The sequence below is a fragment of the Cajanus cajan genome, chromosome 8 (assembly GCF_000230855.2).
Source record: "Cajanus cajan strain Asha chromosome 8, NIPB_CcT2T_4, whole genome shotgun sequence".
NCBI classification, from domain to species: Eukaryota; Viridiplantae; Streptophyta; class Magnoliopsida; order Fabales; family Fabaceae; genus Cajanus; species Cajanus cajan.
The window spans coordinates 55496276-55516333 of record NC_138524.1 but is presented as its reverse complement, the minus strand read 5'-3'; the positions used below and the strand labels follow the sequence as shown (position 1 = coordinate 55516333).

General features: G+C 31.4%; 1 protein-coding gene across 1 annotated transcript; it reads right to left on the bottom strand.

The window, feature by feature from the left end:
- Positions 1–1047: 1047 nt before the first annotated feature.
- LOC145949266 (carotenoid 9,10(9',10')-cleavage dioxygenase 1-like) lies at positions 1048–19560 on the bottom strand. The gene is made up of 14 exons (XM_083062266.1): positions 18614–19560; positions 18303–18373; positions 18047–18061; positions 17222–17333; positions 17011–17110; positions 16568–16630; positions 15784–15894; positions 15513–15697; positions 15158–15296; positions 2187–2304; positions 1998–2099; positions 1636–1887; positions 1372–1483; positions 1048–1223 (listed from the first exon to the last, which is right to left on the bottom strand). The coding sequence occupies exons 1-14, from the start codon at positions 18911–18913 to the stop codon at positions 1194–1196; spliced, it is 1710 nt and encodes a 569-aa protein (XP_082918392.1). The 5' UTR covers positions 18914–19560; the 3' UTR covers positions 1048–1193.
- Between the last annotated feature and the right edge of the window lie 498 nt (positions 19561–20058).

Below are 20058 nucleotides of genomic sequence, written 5' to 3'. Positions count from 1 at the left end.
ATTAATATTGAAAAAAATCTTAATCTCACATTAATTAGAAATAAGGTAATTAAAACGTATATAAGTGGAGATAACTCTTATTTTACAAATTAATTCTATAAGGTTGAATTAAGCTCATAACTCACATTTCAAGAGGTTATGAATCAAATATTGAAGGCGTAGATTCTTATGCTTTAGATAAATTTTCGACACTCGTAATTATGACAAATTTTAAATTAGAACAAAATTTTTATGCAAATCTGCCTAGAAAAATTATAAAACTATTTTTTTGGTCGTTTCTAAAACATTTAGTTTAAACAACTTAGAAACTTTTTTTCGAAGACCTAGGAATGGATTTAAAAACCTTGAAACCTGTTTCTTGAAGAGCTGTCCAGAAATTTTTTTATGAATTATATATAAAGTTAAAATGTTGTTATTCCAACCAAGAAAAACTTACTATTTTAATAAATAGAAGTCTTAGAAATAGAAAAGAGAGAAAATAACAAGTTTTATAAATTAGCTAAGTAAGATACAAGTTTAAGTATTAATCATTTTATGATGAAAAGTTATATATTGTTTTTATATATAAAGTGAACATAAAATATGAAAATAACATAGAAAAATTCAGAATAATATTTTCAAATTGGTAGCCTTGGTGAAATATTTTATTTCTGAGCTTACACAGGTTGCAATTCTTGGAATGGCACCGAAAGTGCGTGTGAAATTAATTACTCATCCATGACAATATCCAAAAACCGCCAATTTTTTTAATCCTAAAACCAAGACTTTAAAGAGATCGATATAAAATCAGATAAACCTGGTTAAAACCAAACAATATCCAATGCAGTATTTTATTATTTAATAAAATCTCTATTAACCATTTTCAAACAATAGGTTAATTTTTATTTTTATTTTTATTTTTTACCTGAGGTGTAGATCCTCACCCAAAAATTATATAAAATCAGTCTAAATTTTATTATTATAAAGTTATAAATGTTATAATATTTTTAATATTAGTTAATATATTATATCAAAAAAATTAAAATAATAATATTTAAAACTGTCGACTGTCTGATCAATGATCAACCTAATTTATAAAATATTGATTTGCTGTGATACTGGATATATAATAGAACTAATTATTGGTAGCAAGATGTATACAGAGACTGAGGTACGTAGAAAAGTTCATTAAGGCTTACAATATCATCACACTATCACAGTTTCGCCTGCTCTTGCAGTTGTTCCTGCCCAAAGAGCATGATAATAACAATAATTAGTAGCATGCTCTTAAACAAAAGGGAAAGAAAAAGAAAAAGAAAAAGAAAAAGAAATACATATAGAAATAGAAATAGAAATGCAATGTAGAAATATATATGTACTTATAAGTCAAACCTCTGTCACAAAGAAGCCATGGAAACCAAATGGAACTCTATGTGGCAATTCTACAACTGCTACAGGATCTGATGACATTGTTTTTGCATCAATGACATGCACAAATGATTTTCTGCAGTTTTGTGATTTGAACATGTTAGCTTTTATTCTACTCAGAAGAAGATAATAAGAAAAACTAATAAGTCATATTTCATAATGACCAAAAGAGCCATACATATATGATTACAATTCATGCATAAAAAAATAATTTCATAGAAGTGATACCCAATATTTTCATCATGTACAAAGAAAATTAAGTAACCATCATCTTCTTCAGAATCGGTGCCAGGTACACGTGGGACATAAACAACTTCTGTGCTAAACTTCCCTGGTCCCAAGTCATAGAGACCCTTAACATTTCCTCCAACTTCAAGCTTTGTTTTTGCATGATCTGGTTCAGCATTCAAATCAAATTTAATAATCCCCATAACTTCTGAAATGTTGTCATATGTGGTTCCATATACGTATCGCTGCTTCCTGATGAAATGAAAGAGAAAATATGACACCATGAAAATATTTCAATAATCAAATTAACATATGATTATGATAGACTAATTCACAACATGGAGAGTATATTATGAGTTTACCTGCCAGTGTAGCTTTCATTCACCCTAGGAAAATCTATAGCAAGTGCTGATAATTTCATTTGGGAAGCTTCGCCAGTTTTCATGTTAAATCTCATTTCATACCTAGAAGGAGTTCAATATTCATGAATAAGGAACAATCATCCAGTAAATTCTTTTCAAAATTTTTACATGTAAGAATGAGTCTTTTACAGTTCGGTTGAGAATTTTTCAAGATTTTCCTTGAAAGCCCCATTGACCATGTCAAAATTTGGATTCTGAAGGCGACATGTGATCAGAACAACTTCATTTTCCTCCTCCCAAGCATTGGCTGAAAAAGATATATATAATGCACAAACCTGTCAGAATTAATTAAAGAATTCAAGGCACAGATTGAACTTTGTTAAATTCTTTTAAGCATATGACAACAGACAATTTTTAAATTAGAAAACAGAAGAAAGGGGGGAAAAATGGTATTTCTTGATTACAAAAGAAAAAAAAATGATATATTACTCTCCTCAAAGGGTTTCTATTCTCATCACAAAAAATTTCTCCTTTCACAGAGTGCAGAACTTAATTTGCAAATGATACAAGATGGAATGGATCATTTCCTCTTAATTCCTGCTGTTTATATCTAACTATTTATCAACTTGGTGCCTATAACTAATTTTCCATTTCCTTCACCAAACAATAACATTACTACTTCAAAATCAACCTTGTCCTAAGGTTGAAATGAAAAGCTGGAAATGGGCTAGAGATACATCAACCCAAACAGGCTTTTCTACTGTTTTTTTATTTGAGAAATTACAAAAAAATTCTTATAATTAGATATGTAAAAAATAAAATAAATACAAAATAATAACATACAAAATTGATAATAGAATTCGGCTAATTATGTTTGTCTCCAAACTGCTGCAAATATATTATTAAAAAATGAGAAAATATAAACAATGTTTATAAATACTCAATGCACCACAACTTAAACACACTTAGAAAATAAAATATTATTTTCTAAACTCTTCTTTTCTCTTTCTTTTTTTCTTTCTTGTAGTTGGGATTACATATCATAGTTATAGCATAGTGCTATTTATACAAGCATGCAAAGTTTCTAATCTTCTCATTTTTGTTTTCCTATTTTTATGCATTCCTTTATATTTATTGGTTTTCCTTTTTTTTTTCAACAAATTATGTCCTTCCATGAGTTTTTGTTTTACATGACCGAGTCCAACAATCTCCCACTTGAACACTAATATATTTCAATTTGTCTTCACATCTCGATTAATACAATACCTTATCTTATTTGTTATTCTAGTAGGCCAACTGAAGTTGCACACAATAGTGAAAATATAACCAATGTTACTTCTTTGATGATGAACTTCACCTCCAAAGTTTGCATCTATGTAACCTTGTACTTTTAATTCTCCTTTACTAAAGTACAAATACTTCTCTATAGTGCTTTGTAAATGCCTCAAAATCCACTTGATTGTTTCCCATTGAGTTTTACCTAGATTTGACATAAACCTACTTACAAATATCACTGCACGACCAGTGTTTGGCCTCGTACAAGCCATCGCATACATCAAACTTCTAATGGTTGAAGAATACCAAATCTTAGCCATTTAACTCTTTTTCCTCCTCTATCTGAGGGGACTAATCATTGGATAGGTGAAAATGATTAGCTAAAGGTGTGTTAACCAGCTGAGTGTCACCCATGTTGAATTTTTGCAAAACATGGTTGATGTACTCTATATGAGATAATTGCAAAATATCTCTTTACTTATCTTTCATGATTTGCATTTTGAGGATCCTTTTTTCTATACCCGTCTTTCATGCCAAATTATTTTGACAATTGCTACTCCAAGCTTCTAATCTTGTATCGATATATAAGCTACCTTCTAATATATCAACATAAAGTAGCCAAATGATACATTTAGACTTATATCTCTTAAAGAAACAATAGTGGTTGACATTGCATTTATGGAAACCTTCCTTGTGCATAAGCTTTCAAACTTCCTATACCACTCTCTTGGAGCTTCTTTCAAGCCATACAAGTTTTTCTTTAATTTTCCCTCCATGAAGAAATGTAGTCTTCACGTCCAATTATCAATGATACTTAAGACGAACCTAATAGTATTGAGCTTCACAATTAGAGAAAAGATTTCATTGTAGTAACACCTTCATTTTGTTGAAATCCTTTAACAACTAGTTGAGTTTTGTATCTCTTGGAGCCATCATGATCCTCCTTTACCGAAGACACCTATTTGTTAAGAAGTGTCTTTTTCCTAATAGGTAACTCTACTAGTTCCCATGTGTGATTGGATACTAAAGACTTCATCTCATCTTTCATGACAAGCTCCTATTTACTAGCATTTGTAGTCATGGTTCCTCATAAGCTCCCCCTCATCAATTAATAATATATAATTTAGGTATTTCTTATTAGGCACATGAGGCCGAAAAGACCTTCTCAAAATAAGAGTTGGAGTAGAAGGCTCTGGTGTGTCAAGTTGTTCGTCATTATTATTTTTAATTGATTCCTCTGACTAGGGAGTGTCAATTATAAGAGTTTTTGAGATACCATCCACCTCTATATACACTAGCCCACTTTATTTTAAGTTTCTAGTGTACATGTTGTACTTGTCATTACACATTTTTATTTCATTGAAGATCACATCTTTACCACAAATCATCTTTTGTTTTCATCATCCCATAGGAAATAACCAAACTCATCCTCTCCATAACTAAGGAAAGTGCAATTCTTCGATTTGGGATCAAGCTTATTCCTATCTTGATAACATATGTGAACATATGCTACACAACCAATAACTCTAATATATGAGAGTTTTATCTCTTTTCCAGCTCTATATCTTTTTTGGTATTTTGTGCTCCAATGGTATCGATAAACCTTAGTTGATTAAGTAAGCTATTGTGTTAATTGTTTTTGGCCATAATTGCTCTAGTAAGCCTGACTACAAATGCAAGCTTCTAGCTCTTTCACTCAACATTCAATTCATACACTCAACTACACCACAATGTTGAGGCATACCCGACACAATCTTTTCCATTATGATCTCGTGCTCATAGCAAAAAATTTTAAATCTAGTGTCTTCATATTAACTATCATTTTACTCAATGCTCTTGAAGTCCGAAAAGGAGACTAAGTGGACAAAGGGCAGGGAAGTTAAGTTATAGAAATGGTAGTCGTGGACTGGTACCGCGATATTGCCTACTTTTGGTAATCCTTATTGTGATCCCTCACTCTAGGCTGAGATAGTCTATTAAGTGCTAGCATGATGGGAGACCAAATAGCAATGAACCTTAGCTAAAGTATTAGTTACCTCTTACCAAGAACTTCTTCATTTTTTTAAATTATATATGCGGGGAAAAGGCTACCAACAGGCGGATTGAAGCATCTAAACAGGCAAGGAATACTTAGTGCTTGGAATATGAATGTTATGAGGCTTAGGTGAGAGGTCAGGTCTAGGAGGCCCAAATATTGCATCATAAGAAAGCAACAAAAAGACCCATAAGAGTTGTAGCACCCTATTTTTCAAAAAATAATAATATTATTAATATTATATTTTTATTATATTTGAGGTGAGAAATATTTGATTTTATTATTATTATTAAAGGAAAAATATTTTTGTATTATTATTTATATGTATTTTATTAAATTATTTTGAGAAAAAGGAGAAGTAGGTCGAGAAGGGTAAAGAGTTGGGTTGACCAAGCTCGAGGGAATGTAAAGTAGGGGTTAGCATATTAACCCTCATTAGTCTCATTTGGCATTTTCTGAAGGAGTAAGAAAAAAAAGGAAAAATAAGAGCTTTGAAGAGGAGTGCCCAGGAAGAGATCAGGAACGACTTCCACTACATCAAGAGTATTCTGATTAACGCAACCAGGTACAGGAGAAAAGGGTTTATTTGTATGCAAAGTCACATGAGGGAATGGGTAGAGGAGGAATTTTGTAGGACTATTGGTATACAATTGTTTCTATTTGAAGAATCGATGATTCCACTAAATTCTATGTGTATTAAGGATTAAAAATATGCAAAAAATTAGCAACGATGATGATCTGGGAGAGAGAACGAAATTGTAGAAAAGTGCTTGAGTTAAGTTTTGGAAAAATTAGGGGTTTTACTATTTGAGTTAAGATTATATAAAATTGATGATTCATTCGAATTTTATATTGATTTATAAATGTGGTTGTGATATTATTTGGTAAAATTGATGATCTAGATGATAATTGAATTTATTGGGATGTGCTATGTAAGTTAGGGTTCTTGTAGATTGATGAGCACGTTAATTATTTGAATTAATGAGTAATTGGGAGATTTTACTTATGGATATACCTTAGTATTTTTGTAATATCTTTCTGTGTAATTAACCAAATCAATTTTCGTTTGTTGGATTAGAAATTAGACACTGGGGCTATAATTTAGACTCTGTAATCGTGTAAAAATGTTAATAATTGATTGATTTATGCGAATTATAAGTTCAGTCTCCATTCTAGTGCGTGAAATATTAAGTTTTGTGTTGTCAGCCATGCGAGGTGACCTTAATGACATTTTTCGGCTTCGTGTTCTTCATAAAAGTTGTAACTTTGGGTGTTATATTTCTAATAGCTTTTAAATCACTCAAAAAGAATGTCTAGAACTATTGTTATGGATATTTTAGTGAACAGGGGTCAAGCTATCAACATGGATTATATCTGTTTCGGATTTTGAAATTTTTAGCTAAGTAGATGATTTTTTTAGAATTTCATGTCTTCATAAGAGCTGTATATTATTCTCTTACATTTCTTTTAAGATAGGTTTAAGCTTATTTGGATGAATATAACACTTTGTGTGTTGTTTTCTTTGACAGTTGTTGACGGGAGATGCATATTATTTTGATGTTCTAAGGTGTTATCATGTGGACTAAAAAGTGGTTTAAAGTTGTAAGATATTATGTTGGAGAGTTAGTTCATATATGTATGATGATGTGATGTGAATTCATGGAGAATTGCGTGAGGGGTTTGTGAACCATTGTTTTGTGTAGATTTATCTATATTGTGCATGTGATGTGGAATTGAAATGTGAACTGTGATGTGATGATTGGGAATAGTCATATGCGTGACACTAGGTCGTAAGGACGTGCACGTGATACAGTGTTATTTATGTGTTTTTTGGGACATGGTCGTATGCGTGATATAGTATTAGATGTGTGATGCGTTAGGTACAATCGTATGCGTGATATCGGTATCAGTAGTGGAATGCATTAGCATAGTCGGGTGCATAACACAATGTTGGACGTGTGATGCGTCAGCAAGGGCGTGTACATGATCTGATGTTGGATGTGTGACACGGTGTATATGTGAAATTTGTTTATATGTACATATATGAATTGTGACGAGATGATGGAATATGTGGATTGTGATGAGATGATGGACGTGCACGTGATACAGTGTTATTTATGTGTTTTTGGGGCATGGTCTTATGCATGATATAGTATTAGATGTTTGATACGTTAGGTACAATCGTATGTGTGATATCGGTGTCAGTAGTCGAATGCATTAGCATAGTTGGGTGTTTAACACGATGTTGGACGTGTGATGCGTCAGCAAGGGCGTGTACATGATCTGATGTTGGATGTGTGACATGGTGTATATGTGCAATTTGTTTATATGTACATATATGAATTGTGATGAGATGATGGAATATGTGGATTTTGATGAGATGATGGATTATATTTCTTTGAGATTTTTTTGTGGAATTTCGTTATGTGTTTTCTATATAAATATTTTCTTTTCTCACCATAAGTTTGTGGTTCTTTTTAGGTGAGGAAGATGTGGACATAGGTGGCATTCAAGGTGTCAATAGTTGAGTCATGGGATTGCTCTAATAGTGTGACATCAGGGCAAGGGATTTTAGATTATTCATTTTATTGTATCTGGATTTTATATTTCTTTATTAGTTAAATTTATGAACTTATATTTTATAAATATTTGGATATTGGAAGTATTTTAATTGTGAACCATTTTACCCAAGTTGGAGAACTATTTCTTTATATTTTAATATTATATGTGTTGGGGTAGAATGAATGTCACAAGAGCTGTAAACAAGTGAGATAGGCATGAAATAGGAGCATTCTAGGGATGTCTTTCATCAACCAACACCTTCAACAACCAATAGGATAGATGTCGACACCAATTCCCCCAAATTCAAGATAGGGTATGCCCGATGACCAAGCAGGGTAGCCCCCTTGGTTATGAATCTCATAGGTCTAGAGCACAATCACGTGAAGAAAAACATACCATTGGTTCAATTCTAAGCTTTTTGATCTTCAATCTTGTCTCATTTTTTACCATGGTTTTCCAAATCTTGAAAGTCTTAAATACTTCAAACTTATGTTTTAGAAAGTATACACATATTTTCCTAGCATGGTCATCAATAAAAGTCGTGAAGTATTTCTTACCACCAATGGGTGGGACAATTGTTAAACCCCAAACATCTTAGTGAACAAGCTTAAGTCTTTTTTCTTTGGGGTCCTTCCATTTGTCTAAAAGCTAACTCGTATTTGCTTTCCCAGTATACAGTCTTCACACATGTTAATTACAAATGACTAAAGACTTGGTAGTTTATCCTTTGAGTGCATGATCTCCATCCCTTTCTCATTTATATGGGCTAACCTTTGGTGTCATAGATCGGGATTTTCATTAGTTGCAACAACAATCAAATGATATGCTCCTACTGTCTTGTAAAGAGTATCAGTCTTTTTACCAAGAGCAATTATCATTGCACCCTTTGAAATCTTTCAATGTTTACCATGAAATATTGTTGTGTAGCCATCATCGACTAACTAGCCTACTGATATTTAGTTCTTTTTCAAGTCATGAATATGTCTAATATTTTTCAAATCCATACATACCCATTTAACTTAATCTTCACCAAACATCTACCCATAATTTCACAAGATTGCTCATTATCAAGGTACACTTTACCAAGGTTTCCAAGAACATATAATTCTCAAAGAATTCTTTTTGTGAAATGGCATAAAAGGATGCTTTAGAGTCTAACACCCAAGACTCTTCCTTGTTCTCTAAAGAACTTACCAATGCATCATCTTCTCACTAGGTAGAAGCAACATTTGCCTTTTCCTTCACCTATTGATTATTCGGTGTACTCTTGCATTGATTTTCGTAATGCTCGACCTTTCCTCAATTCCAACACTCAACTATCTTTGTGTTGTATAAACTATGATGATTCTTGGACATAAACCTCTTGTCCTTGGATTTACTGTATCTATTTTCTCTAGTTAACTTTCTTCCTTTTGACTCTATATGCAAAACTAAAGAGGTTGAAGACTCACTCGACTTTCTCTATCAAATCTCTCCACTAAGAACCAAATCATGAACATCATTGAATTTCAACTTATTGCTTCCCTATGAGCTACTCATAGCTAAGATAATAACATTCCAACTTTCTAGTAAACAAGACAAAAGTATCAATGCTCGTACTTCTTCCTCAAATTCGAATCCAACTAAACTCAATTGGGTTATGACTATATTGAGTTTATTGAGATATTGCATTGCCAATGTGCCTTCTGTCATCCATAAATTAAATAATTGTTTCATCACATGAACTTTGTTTGAGGCTGACAACTTTTCATACATACTAGAAAGTGCCACCATAAGACCTATCATGGTCTTTTCTTTTGAAATGTTGAATGCAGCTTCGCGAGATAATGTCAATCGGATAACTTTGAGGACTAGTCTATCGAGAAGGGCCCAATCTTCATCTTTCATGACCTCTAGTTTATTTTCTAAAAGAGGTTGATACGACTTTTTCTAATATAGATAATCTTCAAATTGCATCTTCCAAAAGTTAAGTCTACACAATCGAACTTCTTAATTTTCACCTTTCCTTCATCTACAATCATTTCTCCCACTGAAATCTAACTTCTTTTGGATCATTTATAAATTTGAGAATTTATAGAAATCACCATAGAAGCCCTTGATTCCAATTGTTGAGAAATTATAAAAAAATTCTTATAAGCAGATTTATGAGAAACAAAATAAATGTGAATAATAGCATAAAAAATCAATAATAAAGTTCATCTAATTGTGCCTATTGTAGACACCAGTTTTTTGTTCGAGCCATCCCCACTAAGGCTAAAAGACCTGTAGAACGAGAAGAGCCGCCCTTGAGGGTCTAGAAAGGCACAGAAATGGACCGAGATGAAGCCCAGAAGGCCCAGGAGACACTATTTCATGAAAACCCTAATCTGGGGCATGGAAGGGCCATTCCCAACCTAGGAGCGGCTGTCCCAAATAGTTGTTTCATGTGTTTTTCTAAGGCGCAGAATGGTCATTCTAGTGTTGGGAACGGTCGTTCCCCTTCCTTGAGCGCCTATATAAGGTGTGCCCAAGGCTCATTCTTCCACACACCTGATACCTAGTACACACACCTGTTAGATTTGACTCCCCCTCTCTGTGTAAATTTCTAAGTGACTGTGAGGCTTTTGTAGAGCAAAAGGCTGCCAAAACGCACCCTTGTACACATTTTTGAAGATTCTTCTATAAAAAGCTTGTTATGAAGGTTTTTATTTTCTCTTTTCTTCCTCTTCCTTTTTATTTGTTTTATTCACAACTCTATTCCCATGCAATAAATAAATAAATAATCATGTATATAATAAGTGTTTAAATGGCTAAAAGGGGTAAAGATTTAATTATAATTGTTATTATGCTAAATTTATCATAGGGTACCAAGTTAAGGTGTCGTGGGGTGTCTAATACCTTCCTCACACGTAACCGACCCTCGAACTTGATTTTGGCTATGAAGGCCATAATCTATTTTTCAAAAACTCTTTTTTCTTTTTCCGATGTTTTGAGTAAAATATCGGTGGCGACTCCTTCGAACCTTTTCAAAAACCATCGGTGAAAGATTAGTATGGTCTTAAGGCATTCCAAAGTTGATGAGATTTTCAAAACGAAGTTCTAACCATCTGTGTGCAAGATCAAAAAATTTTCGAGTTCTGACAGATGGTGACCCCACTAGGGAAGCTAAAAGAAGGGCAAACCCATTTAGTGATAAATTTAACATAATAAAAATAGAAATTAAATTTTTATCCTTTTTACCTTATTTGTAAATATTTGCTTTTATTGTGGCTTTAATAACTGCTTGTTTGTTTAGATTTTTGCACTATTTGAAATAAACTATACACAAACCCTTGCACACTACAAGTTCCCTCTATACCCGAGGGTAAGAGAGATGATCATAGGAAGTGGATGATGTACGACCGGACATAGAAAAGGTCTTAGCTACCCACAGGTCATTGTCGAAAATCATGTTCAAGGTGACAATCGGTTACTCTAGCTCGATACTTTGGACAGGCCATCGACGTTTGCTAGTTGACAACGACAAAGATACTGGGTCCCTATAATGGAGGAACCTTAGGAGCCTTTAAAAATTATGAGAACAATTAGAACCACCTTATACTATGCACCTTTCCACAAGGACCCCAACCCATGGATTTGAACGTGATTGTTCGTGGGTGTATATTGTTTAAGCATATGCTTGTGTATTTGTTTGTATACATTGTTTGCTATTTTGAATGATTTCCCTAAAATAAAGAAAACACCCAAAACATTAAAAAAAATGCATTGTCATGCGAGGGAAAATTCAGTGCGAAAAAAACATCAGTGAAAGACATGCACCTCATGTATTCCTGTTGATAAATCACCAAGGACCACTAGAGAATTTCTAACAAAGGTTGATAAACCCTAGTTAGTGTGACCTTTGTCACATCATTACGAAAAGGAACACCTACTTTAAGAGCAACAAATCACCTTTGCCTTCGAATAAGTAAAAGGACTTTTCAAAAAAAAAAAAGATATTCAGTCTCTATTAGAAATTCTCGACATTCATGCATAAGTCTAATAAATCATATTCCTTGAAGGTGACTTTTCAACACTCCATTCTCACAAGGGCTCAGAAAGGAAGAATATACTGGATTGTGAGGATTGTTAAAGCCCATCATTTTAAGGATTTGAGACTAGTCATCCTTCATACAATGGTTGGAAAAATATACTAGACTCACTACTTGCATTCACTACTAGAAAATTGTAAAATAGCAACCGAAATTAGCGACCGAAATTTATCAGTCGCTATTTAGCGACTGATTTAGCGACCGATTATGAATAATCAAAATAGCGATCGATTTAGCGACCAAAATAAGTCGATGCTAGAAAATTCATCGTTATTTCGGTCGCTAAATAAGAAATTTTGAATTTTTTAGCGACGGAATTAAATTCGATCGCTATTTCGGTCGCTAAATTAGAAATTTTGATTTTTTTAGCGATGGAATTTAATTCGGTCGCTAAATATTAGTTAAAATTAGCGACGGAATTGAATTTGGTCGCTAAATAGTAGTTAAATTTAGCGACAGAATTAAATTCGGTCGCTAAATACTAGTTAAATTTAGCGAATGAATTGAATTCGGTCGCTAAATTTAACTAATATTTAGCAACCAAATTTAATTTCTTCGCTAAATCAGAAATTTTGATTTTTTAGCAACGGAATTAAATTCGGTCGCTAAATATTAGTTAAAATTAGCGAAGAAATTGAATTCGGTCGCGCTAAATTAGAAATTTTATTTTTTTAGCGACGAAATTGAATTTGGTCGCTAAATATTAGTTAAAATTAGCGACCGAATTCAATTCGGTCGCTAAATAGTAGTTAAATTTCGCGACAGAATTGAATTTGGTCGTTAAATCAGAAATTTTGATTTTTTAGCGACAAAATTAAATTTGGTCGCTAAATATTAGTTAAAATTAGCGAAAAAATTGAATTCGGTAGCTAAATCAGAAGTTTTAATTTTTTTAGCGACAAACTTAAATTCGATCGTTAAATATTAGTTACAATTAGCAATATAGTTCTATTTGGTCGCTAAATATTAGTTAAAATTAACAACAGAATTCTATTCAGTCACTAAATATTAGTTAAAATTAGCGACAAAATTCTATTCGATCACTAAATAAAACTTAAAAAATTTATAAATTATTTAAAAGTGATGATAATATTGTTATTGAGTATCAATCCCATTTTATTTTTTTGTAAGAGCAAGACATTAATTTATAATATAAAAAAATATTTATATGCACTCTTACATAATTAATACTAATAGTTATTTATGTGAAAAAATATTTAGAGTTTTTTTTTTACAATTGGATTTTTGGGCAGTTTTTTAATTAGAGTATATGAATTTTTTAAAATTTCTTATTTATTTTGATCCATATTTATAATAAATATTTCTAACTTATGATAACTTTATTTTTAAATAAATTTTTATATTTAAATTTTATTGATAGAAGAGATGTGATATCTTAAGGAAAAAAAGAATTATAACATCCTCTCTTTTTCTAATAGGAAGAGTACAAATTTATTTTCTTAACTATTAGTATTTCTTTATTGTTGTGTGATAAAATTGATTATTTTAAATTATTTAACTAGGATCTTATTAATAATTTACTATATGATTTTAATATTTTTGTATAACTAATATCTGATTTTAAACTTGATATGAAAATATTATGATATAACTAGATAAGATTTTAAATTAGCATTTTATTAATGGTTGATAATTAGAAAATAAAACAAGGATAAATACATTTTTTGAATTTTATATCTTAGATTTAAGATGAATAGATATATTAAGTTAATTAATAATTTATTTAAAATATTAAAATTTAATTTATAAAAATAATATTTTAAAAGAGAATAGGGTTATAATAACATCGGTGTAACTTTTACTAAGTATTACATCACTCAATAACTTTATATTAAATGTGAATTTTATAAATTCAACCGTTAGATTGAAATTTTTTTACTCTTAGATAATATATACAAAATCTTATATGAATTGAAGATGATTTGATACTTCATTCTTGTAAAACAAAATTGACGTAATGTATACATTTCAAATAAAATATGAGCACTTTGATTACTTTTAAATTATTGTTCAATTTTAACAAAAATTGGTATAAACATATAAAGTGATATGAACTTTCAATCTAACGGTTGGATTTACAAAATTCACATTTAATATAAAGTTATTGAGCGATGTAATACTTAGTAAAAGTTATATCAGTGTTATTATAACCCTTCTCATTTTAAAATATATAAATTATTACTTAAACTTTTAAATTTATAATAAATAATAATTTAAATTGTATCATAAAATTAATTTTAAATAGAAATAAGTAGATTGTTAATTATAAAAGTAAGTATATATATAAATAAAGATTAATTAAATATAATATAATTATTATTATTAGTAATATAATTATTATATATTTATAACAGTCCGAATACACCAAAATGATAAGGATCCAAATATAATATAAGTATGAGATTGGTAGTTGAGGATGACTTAAATGAATTAATTTGCACTACTTATACTAACATGCATCTGTTTTTCGGTAGTTTATATCATAAGAACTTCACAGTTAAACATGCTTGACTTTGAGTAATATAGGGATGGGTGACCTTTTGGGAAGTTTCTAAAAATTGTATAATTAAGGACAAAACATGCTAAAAAGTTAAGTATTGTGAAATAAAATCCTTAAGAGACCAAATATGAGTGGTTCGTAGCGATCAAATTTGCAACGTCTATAAAATTTAATAAAATAAAAAATAAATATTTAGCGACCGATTTATTCGGTCACTAATTTAGTCCCATACACTTCAGTGACCAAAATCATTGCAACCATTTTGTGACCAAAATTTTCGATCGCTAAATAGCAACCGAAAATTTTTTCGTCGCTAAATAGCTTAGCGACCAGAATTTTAGCGACTAATTAAATTCAGCCGCTAAGATAAATAGCGTCCAATTTTAGCAATTTAGCGACCGATTTTGGTGGTCGCTAAATTGCATATTTTTTGTAGTGATTTCTTTTACCATGCACTTCAATCATATGCACTATTGAAGGAGTGATCAGTTGGTCGAAGTGATTTGGGGGAAAAGATATAAGGTTGGAGTGATAAGGAGAGTATGGGTTCAAATCCCTCCACCCACAACTAATAACTAACAATTAACATTTTTCAATAAAAAAAAAATATGCAGTATTGAATTTTTACAAAAATCATCATTGCAGAATATTAATGAACATATTATATGAAGGAGAAACAAAAACAAAGAAAACACACCATTGTGGAATATGAAGCAGCTTGGCAGCTCAAACCATTTGATATGCTTTTCATCCTTGGCATACCGATGGAGCACACCAAAACGAGCTTTCTTGGTTGAATCAAATGAGAATATCAGTGTCTTATTCTTCACCATTTCCTGAAAAACGGATTTCAATCAAAAATGCCATATACATTAATAGCCATTAATTGTTGTTCAAAGTGAACAGACTTTACCATCAAATCATCTTTGACACAACCATTCCCCCCCCCCCCCCCCACACAGACACAAAAAAAAAAAAAAAAAAAAAACGGAAACTCACAACATGCAATATAAGTTTTTCCCAGAATACAAGAACAGAAACACCTGCCATACCTTTGGCCTCAAGATCAAAGGAAGATCCATAAATATTGCATAATTCTCTGTGATTGCAAAGTCGTGCATGATGATGGGATCAGATACTGTTATGGGCACAGGATCATGCATATAACCGTCCTTTGAAATAACTCTGTACGTGATATATGGTGGTGTAATTGAATATCCAAATGTAAACATCTCCCCTGCATACAGAATACTTATTTGTTGGAATAACTGTTCCATTGAATCAGTCAATTTAATTGCTTATTTGAAGATGGCTTCACTTCACCAGTAAATGGGTCAACTTTTGGATGAGCAGTGAAAGAGTGGTCCAATCTCTTGTCATAATCTAGCATACCAAGTGTTTGCAAATCACCATCTTCAAAAACTTTAACAGCATCTGCAAAATTTAAAATGAAACTATTTACTCCTACACCAAAAGAGGTAAACACAAAACTTATTGCGATTTTGATGCTAAAATTTTAATTAAGTAATTTTATTATTGTAATTATGCAATTTTAGTCTTTTAAATTTTAAATAAGAAATTTTAGTTCTTCAAATTTTGCAATTGTACATCGTTAGTCCTCAAGTATAGTAATTTTTAACCTATTTACGTTACATATATTATAATTTTTATTTATGTATTAGATGATATAAATTTATTATTACTAAAATTAATAATATATGTAACTTAAATAGATAAAAAAAAATTGTATAATTATAATACTTGAACAACCAAAATCATTTAAATATGGTACTTAAGAGGCTAAAATTGCTCAATTAAAATTTGAGAGATTAAAATTACACAACTGCAATACTTGAGATGAAATTACTCAATTAAAATTTAAAGGACTAAAATTACACAACTAAAATTCTTAAACCTAGACACAACTATAGCTAGCAAGACACTGATTTGACTGCAGTTAAAAAAAAAAAAAAAAACCATCGCTGCTAAACTTCTTAACTTGATGAATCTTTTCAACACCTTTGCTCTCTACGTTCAATGACATTTCAGATTTAATCAACAAGTCTATATTGTTCATAAAACTAAAACTGATAAGAGTGGTACTTACAAGGTTTATCTGCTTCCTGGAGTGCTAGAAGTTTCCCATGGTGATATACAAGACCAGTATTGGCTAGTAGAAATTAGAGTATAAGCACAAATTAGTTTCATCACTTCCAGTCATACTAAAGAGCTTAGTATTCCCAATCAATAACCATCAAAACATTTCACCAAACATGTGTGTGAGCAATCAGGGAGGCTAAGTACCAGATAAGGCACACTCCAGTCTTTTGAAAAAAGAAATTGAGGGCTACCTTAAAACTGGAATGATAAATTAGACCTCTAGTTCTAATATATTTTTTGAAGTATCACTACATAATGCAACAGTAGTAGAATCATCAAATGGACATATATTTGAATTGCACTGCACAATATTCCAGGATGTACAAAGTTTCGTAGGACCTTAGATTTGAAAACAATTATATATATATATATATATATAGCACAGGTTACCTGTTCCAGTTCCATAAGAAGCATCCAGCACTTTGCATTGAGTTCTCAAAATATATATAATAGCCATTAAAAGTCCAAATAGACCCTTGAGATCTCCAATCTGAAAAAGACATATAAAGAAGCAACATTTGTCTTGGGAATCTAAAACAAAACATTTCTATGAAGAGTGAAAGTTTTACATAGCTTCTATGTTTTCACTTTCTTTTCAAACCTTCATAAATTTGGGGCCTCCAAAGTACTCTTCTTGTTTAAGACGAGAAGTTCTCACATAACGGGAAACATATGTAGCTTCTCCATCTTTGATACGCAAACCATGAATCATTCTGCAATTCATTGATACGTAGATCAATATTGGAGGAGCAGATATCTGAACTATGAATTTCGTAGTGTAATTAACAGCCCAAAATTTAAGAACACCAAAAAGAGTATAACTTTCACTATGATGAGCTGCTGAAAGTCAAAAGGGACTGTATAATTGGAACTTGTGTTCAATTAACAAAACAAGTGACTGAAATCTGTATGGCAGATTCACATCTTTGTTATCTAGAATATTATGTTGTTCAGTTTTAGTTAAGATTATGGGCCATATATTTTAACTTTATGTTCATTCTATACATGTCATGTACTTTAAACTCCATACAAAGTTTTTTGTGAAATTGTGACATGTCATGTTGAATATACTTTTTTCTTCTATTCCTGTATAAAACTACTAGACTACTTTAATAAACATTTGATTTGATATGTCACTACTTAACAAAATTAGAAATTAAAATGTAATCACTGGTCCAACTAAACACTACGCTAAATTAGAGCTCACAAATTTTACAAGACAACGAAAATTGATAATTAAAAACTGCCAATAAAAGGATTCTGCCAAAAAGAAAAAACTATGGAGATTTTGATGGAACTTCGATGCTCAACAGTCAAAAATATCCCTATGCAATTGCAAATATTGCCTGTCTTTTGACCCAAAAAACTCGTCTGCAATAATCTCAAAAGAAATATATGTTTTGCATGTAGGAAGAGAATCACGTACCCATCTCCATCAAACCTGCGAAAACAGTGCGAGAAAGCATGGTATAAGCATCAAACTCCACTTTAAGAACAAATTTCTTAACACAGATGAACAACCAAACCATCCCATAAAAGTAAATATAGAAAGAAAATCAATATACTGATAAGCTACAAGGATCACCAAGAATTGAAAAGCATTTTTTACCAAGATTTGTTCAATCTCTCATGATATAGTGTTCAAAATATACAAAAACAAAGAAATAAAGAAAAAAAAATACCAGTGATATCCAGCTACAGGAGCAAACTTTGGATTAGGTCCAACTCTGACAAACTCCCCATTCAAGCAATCCTGCAACTCATTTCAAATGGTAGGCAATAATGAGTGGCACAGTGTCTTACAAGTAAAATGCTGTAATCACTAATCACAAGTCAATCATCTTACTGCAGTGCCTTACATGATAATAATCTATATATGATTGGATAACAGAAAAAAACATTTTACACTTTAATCCATCATTACAACATGAGTACATTATAATTATATTGAATAAAGAATAAATTCAACAAAGAAAAGACACATAGTACTAACCGGTAGGTACCCTTTTATAGGAAGGTCTTTGGTGGGAGGAGTCTCGGGAACAGGAGCAAAATTACCAGCGAGGAAACCATGTGGCAGTGAAGAATCATAGAAGAACTTCACCACCCTCTTCTCCAACAAATCAATCACTTTTGAAGTAAAACAACTCCTTGGTTTTGGCTCTATCTTCACAATTTCCCACTTTCTACTGATCTTTTCATCACCCCCCTTGTGTCTGAAAGGTGAAAGTGCCACAAAGCTTTGAGTTTTACACAACGAGTGTGGAAAATGGTGAAGGAGTGTGACTAACATTTTCGTGATGCTTATGCTGTGGATTGGTGCTGAGAGTGTTGAAATATTATACAATATTATTTAATAGTTAAAAAAGAATACATGTTGTTTGGTTCTAATTATTGAAAAGACTAATTCAGCATGGTGGTTCGATATCATCTCATGTTTTACACATTGGGATTTGGTTCTGTCAGATTGATTAAGCAGTCTCTACAGAAAATCCTTTTTGACATTTTCCTACTTTCAATTTCTCTGATCATCATCCCTCACCAAACCATGTCACCGAAGGTTGGACCTTGACTTCCTTCACTTCTGTGAAACTTTTATATTAAGGTATTTTAATATATACAAGTTTATAAGCATTTTTTTTTACTAAAAATACTCATTATTTTTAATAGAAAAATTTTCAAAAACATTTCAAACTTTTACCCAAACATGCTGTATATTTCTTGCACTTTCTAATTAGAGCTTTTTTCAGTTTTTGCACACCATGTTACTGTGTCCCCTCTAATTTTATTTTACTTGATTGATTGATACGTGACTAGGGTGCACCACAAATTTTAACCTTGAGATCGATTTCATTCTCACATTGTTAAGGTGCAGCATCAGTACCATATCTTTCTTTCTCCCACCATTAATGCAACCTGCAACAACTTCTGACTCAAGCCAAAATTGTTGACCAGCAATAGTTGTATGTTCTTACAGCCGCCTATGATTTGCTTCGATCTAATTAAGAAAACAATTGCTAGGCTGCCTTCATAAATCGGGTACCCATACTTCTTTTATTAGATAAGTAGGTTACCAGTTATCTTAATTAAATTCATTCTGTTGTGGAACACTTGTTCACAATACACGCTGCATTAAAATAAACGGATATTCAGATAGAAAGAAAACCATGGCCATCATAATAATAATAATAATTGTGTCTTTCAGAATCAAATGCAATCAATCCTATTCATTAGAGTAAGATGGCAAAATAGACTGAGATCTTATGAATACTCACAAAAATATTTTTATAGAGACAAATAAATATCTACTTATATGAAAATGGCAAGACGAGTATACACTTGCAAAATATAATGACTGCAGGTGGGTACAGATACATACCATCCAACCCATTGTGCAATTATATATATATATATATATATATATATATATATATATAA

Excerpts from the sequence above, each read along its gene's own strand:
- LOC145949266 (XM_083062266.1), bottom strand. The coding sequence starts at position 18,913 with ATGTTAGTCACACTCCTTCACCATTTTCCACACTCGTTGTGTAAAACT. Across the intron at positions 2,305-15,157 it reads CTGCTTCATATTCCACAATG|CCAATGCTTGGGAGGAGGAA; the intron begins GTGTGTTTTCTT and ends TATCTTTTTCAG. Across the intron at positions 1,484-1,635 it reads GTACATGATGAAAATATTGG|AAAATCATTTGTGCATGTCA; the intron begins GTATCACTTCTA and ends ACAAAACTGCAG.